Raw genomic sequence first — 23591 nt, forward strand, 5'->3', positions numbered from 1 at the left:
GTTTCTGGAGTCCATTTAAAACAAAAAAACCTGAACGAAAGGACTGCCTGCGTGCTGTCTGACCCCCCCCCCCCCTTGTTCCAGGAGGAGTGTTTGTGTGAATAAAACAAGTTATACATAGCATATCCAGAACTATGGCAGTGTGATCTCTGGTTTTTTGGAAACTTCTCCTTCAAGGCAGTGTCTGACAATTCTTTTAATCTGTTCTCAGTAAACTGGAAGTGCTAAGTTCTCCATTTTCTGCATATTAAAAAATGTAATACTTTAACCCTAGGGGTAGAAGACGTACAGAGACAGAGCTCTCTGGTTAGGGGAGAAGGTGAAAAGCCAGCGTTGTCCAGCTAAATATACATGAATTATGGTGCAATGCTTACCTATACTTCAACCTCCTGAGTTTGGTTGCTTTTGTTGGAATTTGTGTGTGTAAATGACAATATATTTTGACTTCTAGACTCAGCAAAGGCCATAAGAATTGTCAGGACATGTCCTTGAGTGGGTGAGACACCCTGAGTTCTCATGAAGTGGACATTGGCTTGGTGATGAAACTCAAGCTCAACAGGAGGTGAGGAGAAGCACTCTGTTCTAGAGACCAGGAGTTGTTTCCTAAGGAAGAGGGACTCAAACAATCCTATTTTGCTCTGTTTTTTCTCCCTGGACTCTCTGTGCCCTCTGCAGAGCAACTGTGTAGGAGAGGACCCGACCAACAGCAGCAGAGCTGATTCTGCAGTAAGCCCTAATCAGGCCAGTAGCAGTGGAGTGGTCTCTCTGGATTGGAGCAGACCAGCAGAGGAGAGCCATCCCTTGACTATCACAGACTCTGAGGGTATGTCTACATTGCAGTTAGACACCCGTGGCTGGCCCATGCCAGCTGACTCAGGCTCGCAGGGCTCAGCCTAAAGGACTGTTTAATTGTGGTGTAGATGTTTGTGCTTGGGCTGCAGCCCAAGTTCTGAGACCCTCCAACCTCACAGGGTCCTAGATCCTGGACTCCAGCCTGAGCCTAAATGTCTGCACAATATTAAACAGACCCTTAGCCCAAGCCCCATGAGCCCAAGTCATCCAGCATGGGCCAGTTATGGGTTTTTAGTTGCAGTGTAGACAGAGTTTAAATGAACATGAGGGTGGAATTTGTGGTGGAGGCTGGAAGATCTGGATCTTCTGAAGTCAGACAACTCCTATTTGGAATTGTAGGGTTGATTAAAGTGATGCACTGATTGGTGTTGGTCATTTTCTTATGTAAATATATATATGAAGGAGTTTGATGTTTCTTTTGACCATTTTTCATTTCCCCAAATAAGGGGAATGGAGGGACTGGGGTGGAAACCACCTGCAAAAATGACTTGGGAGACTTCATTTTATTTTCCAGAACTGGGTCAATGACAAAAGTTGATTTCTTTTTTTTTTAGCTTAAATACATTTTTCTTTTTAATAAACTTGTTTAGGCCTTAACAGAGGTTGTCAATTTTAAACTTACTATAATCTATTTTTTGTTCATTTAGTTTAAATGATTTTAAGCGGTACATGTTTGCTGCTGCATTTTTAAAGAAAATCAAACCACTGAACTGCTGCATGTCATTGGTATAGCAGCAGAAACTGGAAATAGCTGAAGTGCGAACCAGCTTTTTAACAGCGGTAGCCTCTTCTGCAGGTGCAGAGGGAATATTTCCTTCTTTTTAGTTTATTCAACTCGATTCGTTCAATGACTATCTCACTCAAAGTTAAGAAACTGCTGGGGGGCTGAAAAATCAGGAAATTTTGTTGTCTTATTCCGCTCTATGAATTAAACTAGGTGTGAGAGGATGAGATCTAATAGCCCTACAATTATGACCAGAAACTTTGATTCACTAACTATAGATTCTGTTTTTAAAGAACAAAATGCAAAACATGTTTTGATAAACTTTTCTTATAGACTCAGCACTTTTAAATTAGTTTTATTTAAGTAACCAAAGCTCTCCCCCCCAAAAAATAATGCTGTTTTAGAGCATTTGTGTTGAATTCCAAGTTTCCATACAAATAGAGCATGACACAAATAAATATTTAATCTTCTAGTAAATATGAAATGCATCATTCACCAGTTCTAACATGATGATGTAAAAATTAAAATTATGAATAAATGTAAGTCAAGCTATATAATTGCTTTAATAGCTGTAGATATGCTATATCTGCCAGGTTAGCAAAAAAATACCAAATTTAGTGTGAAATTTAGTTACAAATCAATAGATTAATGGTTACCAACCAATGAAAATCAACGTTTCTTTTGGAAAATAAAAAATACAAAAGCAAAACAAGCTTTAAATCAAGGTTTCCTACTTGCTAATTTTAAATTCTGATTAAATTTTGTGCCTTAACTTTCTCTGACTTTAAATCAATCCACCTGTCCCAGAACCACAAACAGGAGCATTGTCTATGTCTGAGCTCAAGTCATAGGTTCCTTTGTCTTAGTAGAAGGACAGTACCTGGTCCTTGTGACTTCAAATGTACATAGAGTTCCTTACTTAGTCTGTTTTTAGCCACTTTCTGTATTATGGTAATTTTTTTATTGTATTCGTGGTGGGTTAACTTTCTTTAGCTTCTTCCAAGATTTTGAATCAATTTTACTCCAGGTCCTAATTAAACATTGGGTAGACTCAAAGAACCACTAAAGTGCCCTGCACTCTGCTCAGTGCCAGCAGGTTAAATTCCCCCTCCAAATAAGGAACAAGTTGCAGCAGTTGCTTTGAAGTTTAAAAAATGGGCTTTTGAAATGCAAAGTATATACCTGCCCCTAACAACAATGGAGACAGGAAAGGGAGGCTAAAATGAAGCACAGCAAGCAGCTCTATTGTGCTCTCTGGCCTCTTCCTCAGCTTGAAATCGACACTGTTCATGTTGTTTATGCTTAAATACGTCTTTTACACCACTGGAACCGTTTGCAGGTTTCAAAAGCAGTAACGACTTATCAGAAAAAGCAAATGACAGACCCTAGAACTCACCTGTACAGTGGCTTTGCAGTGTCTGATCCTGACCTTGGGTGTATGGGTGTAACTGCCGCTGGACTCATTAACACGTAAATGTGAGGGGATGAGGTAATGCAGAGGAGGGGTTATGGGCTGTGGAACCTTTTACATCACTGCTTCAAGACTAGGGCAGGGCAGTCAGGCTTGGAAGTCCTTTCTTAGCTGTTATATGGCAGGGAGGAAGTGAACCGGTGGTTGAGGTCCAGGTCCTGATAACCAGACATCCACTGCACCATGGTAATTGGCAGTTTTGGCTAGGGTGACCAGACAGCAACTGTGAAAAATTGGGACTTGGGGTGGGGGGTAATAGGCACCTATATAAGACAAAGCCCCAAATATCGGGATTGTCCCTATAAAATTGGGGCATCTGGTCACCCTAGTCTTGGCAGAGAAGCCATAGCAGAATGGATGTGTTATATAGAGACACTGTCTCTGCACAAGGACACGTTGGTAGGTTACAGCTAAGAAACTGGCATTGCCTCTATTCAAGCCGTATCTGGTCTTCAGGCAAACACCGGGATTTAGCCTTCAGCACTGTCACTCAGGGCACTTTGCAAGAGCTACAGTCATTTATTGGGGATGGAGAAGCATTTCAGTGCATGTAATTACAACTGTAATGTTTTGAATGTCTCCTTGCGAGTGCCAGGGCAGTGAACTAGATGTGCTTCATCTGAAGGCCTAACAAGTCCACAAATCCTACGCACAAACCAAATGTGAACAACTTTCTAATGACTTACTGTCTGTATTAATTCCATCCCTTCTTTCACTGGGAAAACGGAGTAAGTGAGCTATAAGCAAAATCTTCAGCGCTCCTCATCCCATGATCAACAAGCACTTCACAGTGGGTGAGCACCATAAGTTTTGTTGGGGGGAGTGGAACATAGTTCCAGTGGGTCAGGCCTTGGCATAGACCCCAGGTCTCCTGATGCCCAGGCCTGGTGTCTTAACTGCAGCCTTTATTCCAGTCTCTTTAAGAATATGAATTAGATCTAGATAAGCTAAAGCTGAGGAAGGAAATCCTCTCATCCCAATGTACAATAACCGCCACAATATTTGTCAAGGGCAACTCAAAATGCTCCTATATTGAGTTGCTTTCACAGACCCGTGCAAACAAATGCACCACCTGATGGCTAGCCAGGGGGCTGGTGGGGGCGGGAGGGGGGGAAGGGAGTTCAGTGCCTGACAGAGGAGCCGATTTAGGGACCCCATACTGTGCCTTCCACTGCTGACCTAGTACATGTTGCTAAATCTGAGCAGGCAGAACAATCCCAGTAAATCCTAGAGCAGTTTATCTAACACTTGTTCTAATAAAGGCATATGCAGGGGTCTACATTAGCCCCCTCTCCCCTGGCCCCACATGCTCTGGGTTCTGCAGTCACGTCCTTCATTCAGCTCCTTTTGCCGGGACTCTTTTGTACTGATCCTATTCAGGATTAAACTGGACAGCAGTGGTTGGCGCATTGGTGAGTTAGAAACATTTATCTTGACACTTTTCTGGATTCCTTTCTTTTTCTGAACCACCTTGATGTGGTTGGAAGACAATATACCAACAAAACACATGTCCTTGCTGCAAACTGTACACAGTGCAGTGACAGATGTTACTGCAACAGACCAAAAGCTTGTGTTATAATTAGCTATTAGTAGCATGTCTCTAAACCCAATGGGATTACATGACACATAAGTATGGCTTCACGTGTCACCAGTGTCTGGCAGGGACCTATACTAATTGGTTTGGGTGGAAAACACAGCCTAAGTGGTACGTTCTTTACAAATGCTTCTAATTTACAGAAAATACTCCAGACCCACTTGTCCTTAAATAGCCACTTTATTTGTATTAGAAGAAAACATAATTATTGGGTTGTGCATTTGTTTCAGGTGACTGTCCTTTTATTGCTAAATAACATTCTGGTTACATAATACTTTTGTGTTGCAAAGAACAGTTAACTGCTCCAATTGATTAAAAGCCTTTTTTTTTAAGAAGCCCCATGTTACCATATATATACACACCTCTACCACGATATAACGTGACCCAATATAACACGAATTTGGATGGAACGCGGTAAAGCAGTGCTTGGGGAGGGGGGGCGCTACACACTCTGGTGGATCAAAGCAACTTCGACATAACGCTTATAACGTGGTAAGATTTTTTGGCTCCCGAGGACAGCGTTATATCGAGGTAGAGGTGTATATATATGGACACTTATTGACTTAACATTTCCTTTCCACTACATATAAATGTTTCATATCCCCAGGAAGTTGACCAAATAGCTGGGAGCAGGGATTTGTTCATGGTGTCTTAGATAATGCCTTGTGCCTGAATTAACAGAGCTTGTTATCTTGACACTGTCTGGCGTGGAAGAAGTAGCTGTGTGTGTTCTCTCCAGGGTCACTGCTGATCTCCAAGATCTGGTACCCACGGTGACCTTTTATCCCTAAGCATAATGGCTGAAGGATTAGCTCAGAGAACAACCATTTGGTCTCTTTCTAGAAAACAGGCGAAGGTTTAGAACAATGCTCGAATTAAAGTGGTGCCTTTAAGGTCCCAAATAAGGGGGGGTCACGGGGTGCTCGCTGTGGGAGGTGCTGTACAATCAGTAAGATAGTCCCTGCCCAACAGCGATTACAAAGGACAATAAGGGAAATACAGGCGTGGAAGGGAAGGAGCTTGCCCAAGGTTACCTAGCTCATCTGTGTCAGAGCTACAGGACTTCTGACTCCTAGTCTAATGCATTTTCCATTAGACCACCTTGCCTACTGAAGAACATGCCCCAGTGAAGGGGCTCCGTATGCCTGGTCTCTGCTTTGATGCAAATGGAGATGGTGTGGCAGGCACAGGAATTTTACACAGCAGCTGGACACAACTAGTATCTGTGCACCCCACGTCCAGGGGCTGCTCCTTTGACGTGCCCCATGGGCAAAAGCCCTGCTGAAGGGTGCAGAGTGGAGGCAGGACTAGCACTGAAGAACCCTAAAAGGTTGAAGTAGGCAGTCCTCCCACTGGCCTCTGTGGAGCTCTGGGAGCCGTTGTACTCCCCCAAACTCGCTAACGTGGGCTAGTGTTTAAGTGCCACCATCTCTCCCAAGCGACTTGTTACCAGTGCGTGCAGAGCTCTGTGGAAACAGGGCAAAGACTGCAGAGGCACCTGCCTTTCCTCCAGGGAGAGCTCTGGGATGAGTTGTCCTGCAGCAAGGTACAGCAGAATGCCGCCGCATGCAGCTCATTGAATTGTGGCTTCGGAGGTAAACTGTGCCCTCGTCTCTGCAGTCAGTCGCTCTGCTGGCTGCACAGGGCTGAACCCCTGTGTGTTCCCTGGCGCCTTTAAGGTGCCTTGCAGTAGCGAGGGTGCGGGGAGAGAGCAATCTTTGTGCTCAAAAGAGCAAGGGCTGCAGTTGTGCCCCCCACGTAAGTGTGCAGTACTGGGCACAGACCTCGAGGCCAGACATCCGCAGTTGCAATGTACAGCTAGGGAAGGTCCACAGGCTTGTTCTCTTTACTTCAGTACATAAAGGGGCACCTGTTCATTGCTCTAGGTGCCGCTAACAAACTACCAAAGCCAAAGCTCCCTCCCCCACAGCTCCAAACCCCTGAAAAGCCCATCTCTGCAGCAGCCCATGAAAATGCGGAGAGGCCCACATCAGTGCTGACCCATGGAAGGGTGTAATATCCTCCACCTGAAATCAGCATCCACCTATGGGAAGCAGCAGGTCACCCATGATACGCAGGTGGGAACTGCAAGAGGCTACAAGAGAGAATAAGGCTGAGGAGGACACAAATGGTACAAATCATTTTTTTTCAAGCATCTTCTGACTTAATCTTAGTTTGAGTTGCTGTGAAGCATAGCGCCAACAGGTGAAAGGTTTTAATAGGGACACGGAGTGAGGAGAAAAGAGAGGTGGAATTGGCTCCATTGCAAATTCACTGGGGTCTTGGTGCGACAACCTGGGAATAGTGTGTGTTTGGGGTTTTTCCATGTGGAGGAAAACTGGGGGACTCCAGGACTTGGACACAGACATGGTGAGTCTCCTGGGGCAAAGTCTTCATTTTTATACTCGGCGTTTTGGGTCTTAGCTGATGACACATCACATCTATTAGAAAAATTAGTGCTATTATATTCACCCCAGGTGAGTGAGTGACTATAACTGGGGGCATGTGCATATTCGCATGAGTTTCTGATTAACTAACTGTCCATGTTCCCCCCCAACACATGTTAAAGAGGCAGGCAGTGGAATGTGACAGAGGTGTCCTTACTCTTGCTTCACTAGACCTATTAGCCCTCTGGCCTTCTTTTTCCATTATGGAAAAGCTGGGTTGGTATTAGTGAAGCAGGCAGACACACCACTGTGAGGATTACACTTGGTTTTTACATAATGGATTATCCAAGATTAAGGGTCTTATTCAGTCACGCCAGCGAAAATAACCAATTAGTGACTTTGCAGATTCATTATTTAAAGGCAGCCAGAGGGCAGTTCACACAACACTCCCCAGCTGACCACTGAGTAAGGGACTGACTTGGAGTAAGCTCGAAGGGCTCCAGCTACAATATCCCAGCAGGTAGGTCTCTCTCAATAAAGAAGCAGGTTAGCAGCTCAGGAAACAGCTTCTCCTGCCACGCGTTTCAGCCTACTGTACTTGGCATCTTATGTGAAATATTCCTCAGAAAACTGCAAGTAGCATTTGCTGATATGTTAGTCTAGGTGTAACTTGAGCTGGAAAATAGTTAACTGTGCATGTCTTTGGGACCATCTGGATGATTTAGTTGGGGTTGGTCCTGCTTTGAGCAGGGGGTTGGACTAGATGACCTCCTGAGGTCCCTTCCAACCCTGAGATTCTATGATTCTATGGAAGCTTAGGCTCCACAGGGATAAGATTATGAAGTTTAAAAGATCTAAATGACTCACTGTTTGATGTGACAACAGAATATAAGGGTTGAATATCCTGCAAAAAGTTGTAATAATAATAAAAGGATAGTATCAGAGGGGTAGCCGTGTTAGTCTGGATCTGTAAAAGCAGCAAAGAATCCTGTGGCACCTTATAGACTAACAAGACGTTTTGGAGCATGAGCTTTCACCCACGAAAGCTCATGCTCCAAAACGTCTGTTAGTCTATAAGGTGCCACAGGATTCTTTGCTGCTTTAATAAAAGGATAATCACTAAATATTTTTTTTCCTGTAAGCATTTAAGTTTAATGTGGGTGAGTGGGGATATGCTAAGCGGTTAATGCAAATGGGGATTACTTTGGCAAATTTGTGGTAATACTCTAAAGGCAGGTCAGTAATCCAGCGTTTGAATATTGTCTCAGATGTGAGGTGATGAGAGGGATTAGTATAAAAGTTAAATGCATTTCATGTTTTAATAAGCCACTAGAAAACATTTGGTTAGGTTGTGAGACTCTCATATGAAAAGTAATAACCTTGCTGGACATAGAGATGTCCCAGGGATCAACGATGGTAAATACTTGAAATCAATTTAATTCTGACAAATGAGGCTTCACTAGAGCTCACTGGAACACTGTCATCAAAACAAAATGTTAATGGAAAAGCAGAAAATGTGATCAACTCTATCCATTTTCCAGCTAGATTCATATCAATAAAATATAGCTGGAATAAATGCCAGTATTTGTGGCAAGCAAAATACTAATTTAGCAACCCAAAAATGAGTGTAGGTGCTCTGATGTGCTAATCAGACTTGTTTTAGGTATTTTAACTTGACCAGATTTCTTAAAGAAGGATTTGTTCAATACTGTACTTAGAGTAACTTGAAAGGAAACAAGTTTAAAAATGTAAAGCCTGTAATCTATTTATAGCACTCGCTTTCCCAGTTGTTGCATGCAGAAGCAGGCATTTTACTTTAAACTTGTGCTTACATTTAATAACTTCCGTTGTTTCCATCTTAGTGAATATCGTAATAGAGATAGAAAACTCACAATTTGCTGATAAAAGTGAGATTGATTGTTGTCCTCATCCTCACCCTAAATGCAATTGATAAGAACGTGGTTGGTAGTACCATTAATCACACAAAGGTATAAACCACTCAGCTGTTTAAATTAAAAGACCATTGGCTCTGCTCCCCCAGAAGTTGGTATATTTCAAATGCTATCTGGATTGTTCTTTGGCCTTCGATCGAAAACCTTCTTCAGATTTGTGAATCTGCATCCGTATGAAACTCTTCATGTTTGCTTTTGTCTTCCAGAATGAAATATGCACAGTATGTCTTCCTGGCAACACTCCTCTCCGGTATTGAACACTACCTGGCTCAAAGTTGTACAGTGGATTCTTTCTCTGTGAAAGACAACTTCGACCCAAAGAGGGTAATTATCACAGCTTCATCTGCTGTGCACAGTGCAACAGTAGAAGCTACGCAGTTTACATCACTGCTTTAATTTGCATAATATACTAATTCAGTGCAACATGAGCTGGGAAATTAACCTTTTCGTTTTAGAGGTAAAATATATTCTCTCAAACACTGTTTCCTTAGTTTGCTGTTGACTCACCAGATTAATCCCCTGTTGCCTTCTGCTCAGTAAGATCTTCAGCCCAAAAAATCCAAAATGATGGTTAATTTTCTCTCATAAGGAAACATCTGCTGAATTGCTGGAGGTCCCAAAGCTCCGACTCCTAATGTGCTGCCATTAATGGCTCATCCTGACTCTAAATACACAGGACAGTCATTTTCCTCAAGTTAACGGTATTGCAGACTTGCCTCCTTTGAATCTAGAATATGCTAGTGAGCTGCAAATCCTCACTCAGGAGTGGCCCTTGGGAGCTGGAGCTGCCTCACCGCGAATCAAAGGGAGATAAATTGGGCCTTAGAGTAGCCCCATTGACATCAGCCATCAATCAGCTGCTCAAGATTGGTTCTGAGACTCTGGCTGAATTATAGGACCCCCCTATAGATAACCATTCATTGGGACAGGAAACAAACAGAATCTGGGTTTGGATGTGGCCAGGGCACCAGCCTGGGACTTTGGAGGATGCAATTTCCCTGCTCTGCCACAGACTTCCTATGTGACCTTGGGCCTCTGTGCCTCATTGCCCTGTCTTTAAAATAGGGATAATTTGACAGAACAAGGAGTAATGGTCTCAAGTTGCAGTGGGGGAGGTTTAGGTTGGACATTAGGAAAAAACTTTTTCACTAGTAGGGTGGTGAAGCACTGGAATGGGTTACCTAGGGAGGTGGTGGAATCTCCTTCCTTGGAGGTTTTTAAGGTCAGGCTTGACAAAGCCCTGGCTGGGATGATTTAGTTGGGTTTGGTCCTGCTTTGAGCAGGGGGTTGGACTAGATGACCTCCTGAGGTCCCTTCCAACCCTGAGATTCTATGATAATAGCAGGGGTGGCAGAATTGGAGGGAGGGCAGAGGTGAGAGCAGGACTTGGAGAGGCTGCCATGGGGCCTGGAACTGCTGGGACCCTCCTTCCCAGTCTGGAGCTGGCTCCCCCAACCCCACACTGAATCTACTTCAATCTACCTCCTAGGAGTGGTGAGAGAATCAATCCATTGCAGGTGCTCAGACACTACAATCACCGGGGTCACAGAAGTACCCCAGACTGTAGACTATTACGCTGATGATAACGTTCCTGCTCTGCTCCAGTGTATGTGGCTCTGTTTCAGTCATTAATCTCATGTTTTGGCTCCCTAGGACAGCAAAAGATTAAGGCAGGATCAAACATCTCGACTAATCCGCCCTCCCCTAGTCCAAAAGCTCTTTGCAGCCCCCCTAGGTAGAACCTCTTCCAGAAGGGGCCTTTGGTGGCCCATGGAAGGGTCAAGTAAGGCTGAGCAGGAGTTGTTCCCTCCCCATTTCACTGCTAGAGCCCCACCTTGGGGTGGGCTGTGAGAGGCAATGCAAAGTCTTATAAGTGTACAAGTACATAAACTCTGGAGGGTTTGGGGGGAACCCGTGCTCTGACTAAAGGCTGAGCATCCCCCTGATTTATCTGTTCCTGAGTTACAGCCTCCATTTCAGTCTGTAACAGGCATGGGATTTCCCAGATCACCTGGCCTCTTAACTCCATACGTTCCTTTATAGACACAAACCCTCCACATATGTCCCAATTTTCATAAGCGCCAGAGCAGGGGTGCAAGACATTGCGGCGTAGGCAGATGTTCACCTTCTGTTTGTGTTCAGCCTTGTGCATTACTCCAGTTAGTCCTCTATGGCTAACACTTGGTGGGTCTGACACTGCTGGCTTAGCTTCCCTTTCCTTTTCAAGACATACGCTGCTAGGTCTTCAGGAATGCTTTTCCTGGGCATTTTCTTCTTTCTCAATCAAATGTACGAACACCAGCACCCCCACCAAACTGGCCTCCTTTCCTCTGTTTCTAATGAGTACACTTAATGTTTCTTGCCTCTCTGCATAGGAACTTTAACAAGGGTGCGGACCTCCCCTACAGGATCAAATTCAGTCCCTTTCAGTAGTGACACGTGTCACCATCTAATGGTTATTTAGTGGAACTGTGAAAAGAGATGGCAGTTCCCACCAATTTATGAATGGCAAAGTGGCTCCCAAAACCCTCATGCAATTTGCTCTAACTGGTTCACGTGTTGCGAAGAGGCCAAGGACTGAGCAGAGAATGTGCTACGGTTTGATTTACAGCCGTGGTTCGTCTGGGATATGGCTGAGACATGTAAGCAGAGCAGTGTAGGGAAGCTTACGCTGCTGCTGCCTGCACTGGGACTGGGACTTCAGCACCCAGGGCTACCAACCCAGCTCCTGTCACAAGGTCAAAGGTGCAAATGCACAGCGGAATCATTCCTCCAAGCACCTAACAAATGCACGCACAGGCCTTTCCCTGTTTTTTATAGCACCTACCTACTGAACTACAAGCTTGCTGCAGTACGGGTGGTTACAGATGCCTGATGTTCATGCCATTCAATGAAAATTAATTGGGATATTTTCCTTTCCTTTCAGTATGCAGGGAAATGGTATGCCCTAGCAAAGAAGGACCCAGAAGGCCTCTTCCTTCAGGATAACATCTCTGCTGAATACACCATCGAGGAGGATGGCACAATGATTGCATCTTCCAAAGGCAGAGTGAAGCTCTTTGGGTAAGTGCTTGGCGAACCCGCCACTGGCACGCCGGATCGAATGCACTAGTATTTGTGACTGGGAACGTATCTGAGGCACATGATGTGACCTGGTTACCTTGTTCAGGAAGGAAAAGCTAATAAAGCTCAGTACGTTAAAACATCAAACCTTCTGCATCTAGGGCCCTGGCTTTATTTTCTATTTAGGCCACCAGTGACGATGAGTTCAAAGCCAGCCTGGTCTCTTTCGTGCCTGTCACAAAATCACCATGTGTCTGACAGTCTGTGTTCAGAGGCCCAGGACTTGCAAAGCCAAGTTTTCAATAATGGTAACAAGTCAGTAGGCCCAGATGGAGTTTCTGAGTTTTAAGGAACCTAATGAACAAAAGAGCTGAGCTATTAACAAAAAAAACCCTAAAAACAATTACTGTATTGAAGGGTTGACAGCGTTCGACCTGTTTATTCAAACGGAGGTCCTAGGAATTATACCTCAGGCGTAGCTTCTTTACAGAGACGCATGGCTAAGAAAATCATTAAACGTAGAGTGGCAAAGCAGTCCGGTGAGGGTAACCTCAAATAAACCAATGTAGCTTTTGGAAAGGCAAGCTGCTTCTAATTGGTTAGATTTCCCTGAAAGATTTGGTGGTTGAAGGGGCCAAGTGGGTTTTATGTTAGTGGATTTTTCCACTTGACACTGGTTAGTCTTCTGTGGAAGACTCAAAAAGCCCTCAAATAATATGGGTGGACACTGGATAGACAGATGGAAACAAATAAAGATTTTTGCCCATTGCCTGTGGCTACTGTAAGGGATTACAGCTTGGTTGAGAGACTAAACTGAGTAGGAATAAATAGCTTTCTCAATGTAGAAAGGAAAAAAACCCCAAGACCTTCCATAGATAAATACTAACTCCAGTGCTGTTCAACATTAGCTAACAATATGGACAATGGGTGCACTGAGGTTCATGGAGGTTAAGTCCATAAATGGCTATTAGCCAGGATGGGTAAGGAATGGTGTCCCTAGCCTCTGTTTGTCAGAGGGTGGAGATGGATGGCAGGAGAGAGATCACTTGATCGTTGCCTGTTAGGTTCACTCCCTCTGGGGCACCTGGCCTCCCTAGAGGCTGCTGTGACTTGCAGCCAGTGCTGAGCTAGTCCCAGACGAGTGTGCTACCCGTGACCTGCTCCTCCTGCGCAACTCAGGCCTCTGAGCTCCTCCTCCCGTACCCCACATCCTGCTGCTCTTCCCTCTAACTCACAGAATCTGACTGTCCACGCGGCTGAAACTCGTTTCCTCCCCTGCGTATGGCAACAGCCAGCTCCCGCCAGGCTCTGCGAGGTGTAGCAGACAAGAGCGCGCCCGCTGGCCAAAGCTCCCCCCACCTGAGCTCAGTGTGGAAAATGGGGAGCCAGAGGCGAAATGCAGCTGCCGGTCATTTTCAATGGCCCTGTCTACCTATGAGATCCCATCTCTGGTGCCTGCTCTGCCGGCTACACCAGCCTTCACTGTACAGGAATCCATTCCTCCTGTCGCCCACAGGGATTGTTTTCATGGTTCTCCTTATATAGGGAATTCCTGCCTTAAACTAGTCCATAAGGCTGCTACCCTCCCCACCCTCAAATTCCTCAGGAGACGCTAGTTATGACGCTCAACGGAAACCAAGCCGCCGGTGATATCCCTTTGAATGATCGAGAGCCTTTAAGAGCTGTCTGCAGCCTGTACCATGCCATTTACTGCCATTCTCCCTTGTCCTCTGCCTGCTTGAACCCTGTGTGAACAACAGAAGTGGAGCAGAGACTCTTACTCCTATTTTTCTGGGTGGCATGTAGCGCAGTGGGAGTCTGATTTTGTCTGAGCCATACTCCAATACACTGAATGCATTTCCTGCCGTTTCTGGGTGCACACGACTTACTCTGTGGTGTGGAGGTGGGTAGCAGATCCACCATCTCTCTGCACTCCCAGTGCCACTCTCAAAATCTGTGTAGCCCACGATTCGTTCCTGCGTAGCGACTGGGAAAGGAGCACTGTGCAAGGATGTGGAGTGGCTTTTACTTAATGACGAACTATTTTGAAATGCGAACAGTGCACATGGCCCTGCTAAGTCTGTCAGAATTAAGTCAGGCACCTGTATGAGTCCTGAACAGGGCTGTTATTTTGTGCATTGAAACATACACACTGTAGAGTCTCATCCTCAGTATCTCTGCTCCTGTTTCAGATTCTGGGTGATCTGTGCTGATATGGCTGCTCAGTACACAGTCCCGGACCCCACCACTCCAGCGAAGATGTACATGAGTTACCAAGGTCTGGCTAGCTACTTGTCCAGTGGAGGTGAGTGAATTTCATCCCCTGGGGGTAGCTGTGTTGGCTTGGAGCTCGTTGGTGTTGAGGCCTACGTGTTTCAGTGGATGAGCTGTCCAGACCGTTGCATTCATGTGGGACATTGCAGGTCGCACAGGTTAGAGCGAAGTGCGTGAGAGCTGGGGACCCAGCATTGTTGAACGGGGGGGATCTGGCTGTGGAATCTACTTTGGGAGACAACTCCAGAGGCTGATCTTTGGAAAACACTGCAAATCCTTGCTCCCCATAGCTTCTCTACCCTAACCAACCCCTCCTCCCCAAAACATGATGGGGAAGCCTACTCCAAGAAAAAGAGAGCTCTCTACCTCCCAAAAAGAGACGAGCCAGAGACTCCCTTAAGCACCAAGCTATTACCAATCTATTTTGCAAAGGTGGGTCACAGCACAAAGCTGTAAAGTAGATGGGTATCAATACAGTTCTGGGCTGTCTGGACTTGGGAAATGATGTTTTTCAGGAGTCTGAGGTGTGCTTGCTCCTGTTAGCCTCTGCAGGCCTTCCCCACGCACAGCCTGCTAACTTGAGCTGTGCAGGGGCGGAGGGATTTGACACTTACCTCCATATCCTCCTACTAGCAGCTGCCCAAAGCAGCTGGGCAGGTGGTGATGGGAGGAAAATCATATGGTTGTCCCTTAGCTGCCCTCAGGATTGAAGCCCCACTCCCCAGGAACTCTTTGTGCCATGACAGGTGTACGCACCTGCCTAATTCCCACATGCACCTCCCATATCGCTTCCCCTGCCCAAGGAGACTCTGCAGCTGTGATGGCTGGACAGGATTCCCCATTAGTGAGGGCTGAAGGAATATCTTTCTAGTGCACCGGTAAATAAATGACATCATAACATACTGGATGGAAGAACAAAGCTGTAAAAACAGGGGCAACGTCTTAGGAAAATGAAAAACCTAGAAAGTGTTAGGCAACATTAATATAGTCATTACTGCTGGTATATTCCCAGACACACCCCAGGATGAAATGGAGTTAAGGCTAGAGGACATATCACTAATTTCGGTTAAACTGAATTGCAGGGATATTGTACTGATCCCAAGACCAAGTGTTATCGACTCAGGAAATTCAGATAAGGTTGAGTTGTTAAGAAATCCAGACGGGTATGTCCATATCTGTACTGCATGGGCATCTAAACGCCCTGCACTCTACCAACAGACCCTTCAAACTTCCCATAGAGTTAAAGCTCCCTTACTTTCCTACCTAGGTTACGTTTCTTTTCTTTTCTGCTAGGATTAATTGTCCCTTCTTCCCTGTTACTCTCCATAACTGGAAGTCTTCCCCTCAGCAGAAATGCTCGTGTGCTGTAGTGACACCGTACCAAACTTATTTAGCCTTAACTGTGGTTGTGGGCCCAGATTAAACTGATTATTTTTTCTAGATAATTTACTCTGTTTCATTATTGCCCCCTTGCGGTGTCACACCCAGGCAGGGATAAGGTTATTTGGGTGCCCTAACTGTGCACTTCCATACCCAAAAATGTTGGGATTTCTTTTTTGAGTGTTAACTTTGTGGGGTGATAACACTTGGTTTGGAGCCCAGCAATGCAGTTTTCCTAAACTGATGAGAAGTACTAAACCTTAACTACATTTTTATGTTGCTCATCTGGGAATCTCCTTGCTTTTTAAACTGAAAATGTTACCTCTTGCACTCCACTCTCTCTGTTATCCTATACGCACACTAATTTCCCTCCCTTCACTCTCCCTGCCCCCCACCCCCCCGATGCACCTGTGGAGTTGCTCTGGTGCAACAGGTACCTTTTGTAGAGATTTTTTGTTATTACTGCAAAATTTGTCAAATTGCCCCTTTCAAAATGGCCACCATTTCCCATTTTTCTTCACATGAGTGAAGCAATAGCTGCCTGAAAGGAAAATGGTGTCCCCTATTCTGTAAGAAGGCAGAGACGCTGTCTCATTGACATGCAGAGCTGAGCACAAATTAGAATTTCAACCACACAGGAAATTGATATTTTGCATTTGGTTTTTGTCCCTACTAGAGTGAAAAGCCCAAGTATTAGAATGTCTTGCAGAACGTGAAGTTCTGATATTTCAATATGGAAATATTAAAATGTTATATTTGGTTCCAAACAAGTTCAACATTAAGCTAAGGTGTCACATTGCCTCATGGAAGTTGTCGTTTGGGTGACTTGTGCTCTCATTGCTCCCTGCCTGAACTGCATCTTCCTTGATGCCTTGACGCCAACGGAGCACCATGTGGTTCATCTTGGTTCATCATGGGAGATGTGATTAGTCAGTGAGCCCCAGCCCGTAGGGAATGGGGGACATGAATCACTCTAACAACAACTCTCATGAGGCACCACCGCACTTTACACAGATACGCCATAGTGACAAGATGATTTGAAACCAATATTACAGCTTGGTTCAACAAACAGAAAAGTTTGTATTCAGCTCAAATCAACCAAGAACTAAATGTTTAACATTTTCCCACTAGAAAACTTCAAAACTCTGACAGCATCTAAATTTTCCCACAGGAAACTTCAATTTGGCAGGAACTGCATTTTCCATCAAATTCCTTTTAATGGAAAACTGCCAACCATCTCTGAGGAGATGGCAGCCATTTTGATAGTTCTTCATTGAATTCTCTATGCCTACCATTGTTCTCTTCAGTCTCTGCTTTAGGAGAAACTTTCACTGAGAACAGAAAAAAATTACTATGGAATCTAAAAATAAATATAACTCTATATCAGGGGTCAACAACCTTTCAGAAGTGGTGTGCCGAGTCTTCATTTATTCACTCTGATTTAAGGTTTCGCGTGCCAGTAATACATTTTAACGTTTTTAGAAGGTTTCTTTCTCTAAGTCTATAATATGTAACTAAACTATTGTTGTATGTAAAGTAAATAAGGTTTTTAAAATGTTTAAGAAGCTTCATTTAAAATTAAATTAAAACGCAGAGCCCCCCGGACCCGTAGCCAGGACCCAGGCAGTGTGAGTGCTGCTGAAAATCAGCTCGTGTGCCGCCTTTGGCACACGTGCCATAGGTTGCCTACCCCTGCTCTATATCCTCAAGATTCCAGTACATTTTAACTGAAAAGTTTTTTTAAATGGACTAGTCTGACACTGGATTTTAAATTTCTTAAAGGGCCCATTTTAACTGGTAAATTTCCAGAAAATTCTGTGCTCAGCCAATTGCTGTAATTTAGGGGAAGATATAGCTTCTTCTTCGATGCTGAACCTCCTCTTCAAGTGCAAAACTCAACTCATGCTAATTACAGAATCACCGCTGCCACATCAATAGTTAGTGGACCTGCAGTGGAACTGCACAGAGAATTCCAAGAGCTGGCCTAATCCATAGAAGGAGAAACCAAATCCCTTCTTGGACTAATTTGTTTTAATGGGGCAGTCTTATAAATCTTTACTACTTCTATGCAAATTCTTGGACTAGAATTCTTGCTGGTTCAGGCCCTGTGTACATGCTAAAGACAGACTTGTGTCACAGGCTGTATCTGCAGCTTGCTGCTGTTCCTAATTTAAACAAAACACTTTGACTTTTCTATACTGTCAAATGGTAGAAGTGAGAGTATTACAACGGCATCCTTCTCAAAATGGCCACAAACTGAGGGCAACTTTTCCTCTATCCTGGAGAACAATGGGTGATGGCTGTCATTTGGAGAGAGGGCAGTTCTTCATGGAATTCTGGAATTGATCATTGTATCATTCGGCTTCTGCTGAGCTAGAGGATTTTACGACAAATGTGAAAAAATGACCAAGCTCTCCATTTCATCTGAACTCATTGAAATCTTGTGCCTGGTCTCCATTTAAACTCCTCTTTTAGGATTAATGAAAGAGGCTGGTTTGATCTGTTAATTAGATTAGAGACAAAGTCTCACACTGGATGCTAAATTTCATAAAGGACCCGTTTTAAATTTGAATTGCTAAACTAACAGATGTACTAGTAAATACATAATTTTTCTGGGCCATTGGTAAATGCTGTAATTTGAGAAGATACTAGATCAACTCCATTATACTTTTCATATGTAAGTGAGTTTTGCACTTATAGCAGGGATTCAACCTCTTAACTATAGAGTATCAACCAATGTTTCCATAACATATGGAAGAACCTCACTAATTTCAGTTGCATAGTCCACAATGAATTACTGGATTCAGGAGGTATCAATTAAGGGCTCATTTCTGCATTTGCACAAAATTACTACTGAAATCAGTTCTGTGTGTGCTAAACCATGGAGAATCAGGACCTAAATAATTTAAAAAAATACTAATTGTAAAAAAGCCCTTTACTTAGGACAATTAATTTTGTTTTTAATATCTGATATCTAGCCACGTTAATGAAAACCTAGGGAAAAAAACATCATGACAACATATAGTATTGTAATAAACCCTTTTTTGACATGAACAATAAGGTGTGCAGATTAGGAAGGCTCAACTGTGTTTCATCAAACAAAGCTATCTTTCAGTTACCCCATGGTCCAAGAATAGGCCTGTGACCTACTGGTGCCAAAAGATAGTTCCATGAGGTGTCAGTGAATCTTCTATACCCTAAGCCCCAGCTTTGCTCCCAGTGGTGTTTCGGACAGACTTCAGTGCAGCAGGTCCATAAAGGGGCCAAGAAAAAAGTTTGATGGTGAAAACCACTGAAATTCTTCCCATTCCAGGTAGCAGTTGAAAAGGGATTTTATAGTCGAAGGTCAGGAAAGGATCATTATCATCTGGTCTGACCACCTGTGTACCACAGCTAATCACGGGGTGGACTGCATCAAGCTCGACTCATGGCTGAACGGGAGCGTTTCTCACAGAAAGATGTTCCATGCAGATGTCAGGACTCTGAGTGGTAGAATCCTTCATCCCTTAGGAATCTGTTCCAGTCGTTTCACTCACACTCACACATGCTCGCACACTTTGAAATCTGCTGACTTGCCTTCCCACCACTGATTCTTGTAAAGCCTAAGTTGGACAGACTGGAGTGCTCAGACATCTTCACCTACATAGCTACCTACAGCCCAGGACTAACAAGCTCTTCTCATATTTCAGGGGACAACTACTGGGTGATTGACACCGATTATGACAACTATGCCATTACTTACGCCTGCCGCAGCCTGAAAGAGGATGGCACTTGTGATGATGGATACTCCCTTATCTTCTCACGCAACCCTCGTGGGCTCCCACCAGCCATCCAGCGCATTGTGCGTCAGAAGCAGGAAGAGATTTGCATGTCTGGCCAGTTCCAGCCAGTGCTGCAGACAGGTACGCTAAGATACTAACAGACTCCTACTGTAAGAGTCAGCTGCATATTTCCTAACGCAACAAAGTCGTTGCAACCTAATTAACCGTTCTTTTGTATGCAATATTAAGTAAGAGTGTGGCTGCAAAGTGAAATACTTAGAAGTTAAAAATGCCAGATTTATGGTTGATGTGCAAACTTAATTCTGCCCCTCGTCCCCATCCTATGCCGTAATGAGGCTGATATCCTGTGGAAAAACAGGATGTCATGGCATTAGATCATCCTAATGGATACATACAAAAGGGCAGATTTAAGGTTGCCTGGGCAACAGGAAGTTTGGCGTTTCCTAACTTTCAAGTGTTTGACTTGGCACCTAAATGAAGTCCTTCTAATTTAGCTGCGACTCCCTGCCTGTACAAAGGGAAAAACAGATTCCAGTACTTAACAGCCTCTCCCCATCGTGAGGCGCCAGCAGGGTTTGAAGCCTGACTGCTACAATTGGAGCTGCGCTTCCAACTGCATTAGCTGGCAGGAGGAGATGTGGCTGTTTCTCCGGGTGTGTTAATGAGTCACGTGCTGGATCTTGAGGGCGCCTGGGGAGCAGCCGAGCCTAATTTCCTGCCCTGTGAGCTGGGGACATTCTAGCCCCACATAGTGCCTGTGGGGTGGAGGAACTGGCCCTTTGATGCCATGTGCTGGAAGCAGGGGGACTTCTTGGCAGGGAAGCCTGGCTTGGTTACCTGCCCTCCACCAGAGGTGTGGGACTTACTAACCCATGTGTGGTGCATGGGCTACTGAGTGGGGAGGAAGCCCAGCTCTGTGCACTTCCCTCCTCCCAGCCCCACAAAGTCCGGCTCTGGCAGGTCTTGGCCCTTCCCAGCGCAGTGTGGGCTGCAGACCGGGCTCTCCAGAATATTGGGTTGGGCTATTCAGGCTTGCTGTCAGAAACTGCAAAGGAGAGGGAAAGGTGGCGAGCAGTTCATCTGCCCAAAATGCTGAATGGATTGAAGACAAGGCACTTAAGTAGCCAGAGGGCTATTCCCCTCCTGCTTTTCAAAGGTCTGCTGCACACAAGGAAGTGGGTGAGAGCTTTCCAGTCAGAAGGGTGCAAGAATCTCTTAAAATGGAAAGTGATAAATAACCTGAATATAGGGGGACTAACCAGGTCCCTCTTAAAAACAGGTGCTTCATTGAGAGTACAGGTCCCAGCATGCAATGCTTCATTAACTGACAGTCACAGGACTCATTCAGTCACAAAGTAAGGTGCTATCTTTGGGCCTGATCTTGACTTGCTCAGGCAAAACTCTTATTGAAGTCAATGGGAATTTTGCTTGGGTAAAGTCTGTAGGTTCAAACTTTGTAACAGTGTTAAACTGCCCAGGTGTGAGTCGAGGAACAAACAGAAACAAGCTGTGGCAACGCAGCAGGGAAGTGTAAGCTGGATTTACCCAAAGAGCTGACCCACAGGCTTCTGGCTACATACTCTTATTGCAGGTTGTGGCTGAGAAAGGGGCACTGGTTACTGGGCAGGGCGTCTGGTGTTAAATTGATATACTAGGTTGAGGTTATGGCCCTTTGTGGCTAGTGATGGCTGAAGTAACTTAGAGCAGCCTAAGGACTGCTCTAACACATTATGTGGTAGAGGCATGCACAGAGCAGGATCCAGACAGTACAAGTGCGAGTTTTGGGCACTAACCCTGAACTCTGTTTTCTGAGTACCCCCAAATTTCTGCAGCTGTAGCTGAACTGAGGATTAGAACATTGCGATGACTCTACAAATTCATTTGCATGGAATGGAAAAAATGAACTAAAGTTTTTCTTTCTTTCTTTCTTTTTCTTTCTTTCTTTTCTTCCTTCCTTTTGCAGGTGCCTGCTAAGGAATTACACTTGTGATTCGATTTATAAGACCAAAAACTAGATCTCTGTGTCTTGAAGTTGTTAGTCTCTTAAAAATCAAATAGTTTGGACCAATGTTTTTTTCTTGAAAAAACATGTTAAAATGTTGTTTTTTTGTAACCCGAGTGCAATTTTCAAAGGAATAACGTTAATGTGATATGTTTTTTAAAAAACCTCTAAACATGGATTTTGCTATCTACTGCCTGTCTCATTTAACCTAGCCTCATATTTTAATTTTTAAGTAACAAAGCCTGGTGGGACAAGAAGCCTGATGCGAGATTGATAAAGTGTGAGCCTCTCATTCCAAGTTAATATGGTAGAACATTTACTGCTAGTAACTATTAGTGCTGAAATGCCCCAATTGGGATAGGGGCCCCACTGTGATGGCTGTTTCTAGTCAGACAACTGGCATCAAACAACTTCAGACTAAGAACACAATATGGGATCACACAAGAGGCTGGCTTTCTAAAAGCCTGGAATACTGAATCCCTGGTTCCTCTTAAGGGTTGAACAAGCTCAGCCTCATCAAAGCCCTGTGCAGCTGCTTGATCCAAGCTCCTGGCTACTAGTCCTAACAATAGGTATCAAAATTCTTCCCACCACCTTCCTCCACCCTCCTGTCTCATCATCTGGGGAACAATAGGTTTTTTGCTTTTGTCTGTGCAGAGAGTCAGAGAAGTAATGGGTAGTAGACCGTTCCTCTTAGGAAGATGTGGGGGACCTGAAAAGGCATTTCTCAGTCACACAATTCCCTTTCCATGGGACATGACTGATCCTCAGATGTTAGTGGTTTTCTGTAAGAAAGCTAAACCCACTGACTTGATATACCGCGTTATGCTATATCACCCTTGATATACCACCCTGTAGCAAGGGCATCTTTCTGTGACTAGTAATTACTTGGGATAAGACTGCAGCCAAACCAAAGTGCATGATAAGACACTGGCACTGCCGAGCGCTTGGCAAATGACTGACTTTTCAGTTTGCTGGCAGTTGGGAACAATTGGGGAAAAGCTTGGTTGTAAATAGCATATAAATGCCTTTGTTAAAGGCTCTTCTAGCTTGAGTGTGGACAGTGCACCAGGAATGTGGTGAGCTCTCCCTAAAGGATAAGTGGTTTGTTCTCCCCAAGCCCCTAGTCTGCATTGCCCCTGGTATTTAGCTGTAACAGAAGTATGCTAGTTGAGGCTAGCACAGTCTGCTCACTGCCCTTCCAAGAGAGTCTTCAATTGTCAGGAAGGGGAGAAAGATTGCTAAAGCCATGGGCAGAACCTAAACCGGAGTAGGAAATGCATAGATACTCCCGACCGGAAAACAATTTAGATACACACTAGTAACCTGTATGTAAACTACTGTCGCGTGTTCTGAATAAACGTACGCAGTCCGTCTGGTCATACTGGACTAATGCAGTAGTCAGTGGAATGATTTAACGCCTTACTAATCGCCTCTCTGTCCTTTAAGGTAGTATCAGGGATGAGTTGGGTCAACTTAGGACTCCATCTCAATTGATTAGAGAAGCTAAAGTCTTAACTTTAGCCTTTGATGAAGACCCTTGGACCAATATGCCACCTTCTGGAAAACTGGGATCTTTAATGCTCATACATAATTAGGACCTGGGTGTAGCCCAATTGGTGTATTGAGTATTGATTAATTTCTTAGACTCCAGTGGTTGGTAAGAGTTCAGTCTCCTAAACAGCTACAGCACCTGGGAAATTATTACCAATGGTATTAGAATAAGAGACCCAAGGGGCACTGGAGAAACAACTGCAATTTATCACAAGTCCCTTTATTAACAAATCTGCTAAACAGATAAACAATCCCGCCAACACTGAACAACCTCAGCAGACAGGGAGAGAGTACAAAGTGTTTAGCCCCGTGCCTGGCATTACTTACATCTCCTAGCTCCATGACAGCAACTGAGCCCCAACGCTCCACTGCACCGGTGTGCCCTGCAGACCCGCTATGCCAGGGGCCAGGACTTGAGGACACCAGGGGCCCATTGCAGCCAGAAGCAAGGGCTGTCACTGTCCCAGCAAGGGACACCCACCCTTCACATCCAGCTACGCCTGGGGTGTGGGGGGAGACTGGGAGCATGTGCATTATTGTTAGTGGGCATGTTTCA

General features: G+C 44.6%; 1 protein-coding gene across 2 annotated transcripts; it reads left to right on the forward strand.

The window, feature by feature from the left end:
• The first annotated feature begins 524 nt into the window (after positions 1–524).
• Positions 525–22870, forward strand: LOC120408627 (purpurin). 2 transcript variants are annotated; one of them, XM_039545767.1, is made up of 6 exons: positions 525–562; positions 9187–9304; positions 11907–12043; positions 14236–14348; positions 19387–19599; positions 21443–22870. In XM_039545767.1, the coding sequence occupies exons 1-6, from the start codon at positions 540–542 to the stop codon at positions 21451–21453; spliced, it is 615 nt and encodes a 204-aa protein (XP_039401701.1). In that variant the 5' UTR covers positions 525–539; the 3' UTR covers positions 21454–22870. The 2 variants fall into 2 exon arrangements, with proteins under 2 accessions (XP_039401701.1, XP_039401702.1); XM_039545768.1 differs by lacking the exon at positions 525–562 and adding an exon at positions 7459–7548.
• The last annotated feature ends 721 nt before the right edge of the window (positions 22871–23591 follow it).

The sequence above is a fragment of the Mauremys reevesii genome, linkage group 6, assembly GCF_016161935.1.
Source record: "Mauremys reevesii isolate NIE-2019 linkage group 6, ASM1616193v1, whole genome shotgun sequence".
Lineage (NCBI taxonomy): Eukaryota > Metazoa > Chordata > Testudines > Geoemydidae > Mauremys > Mauremys reevesii.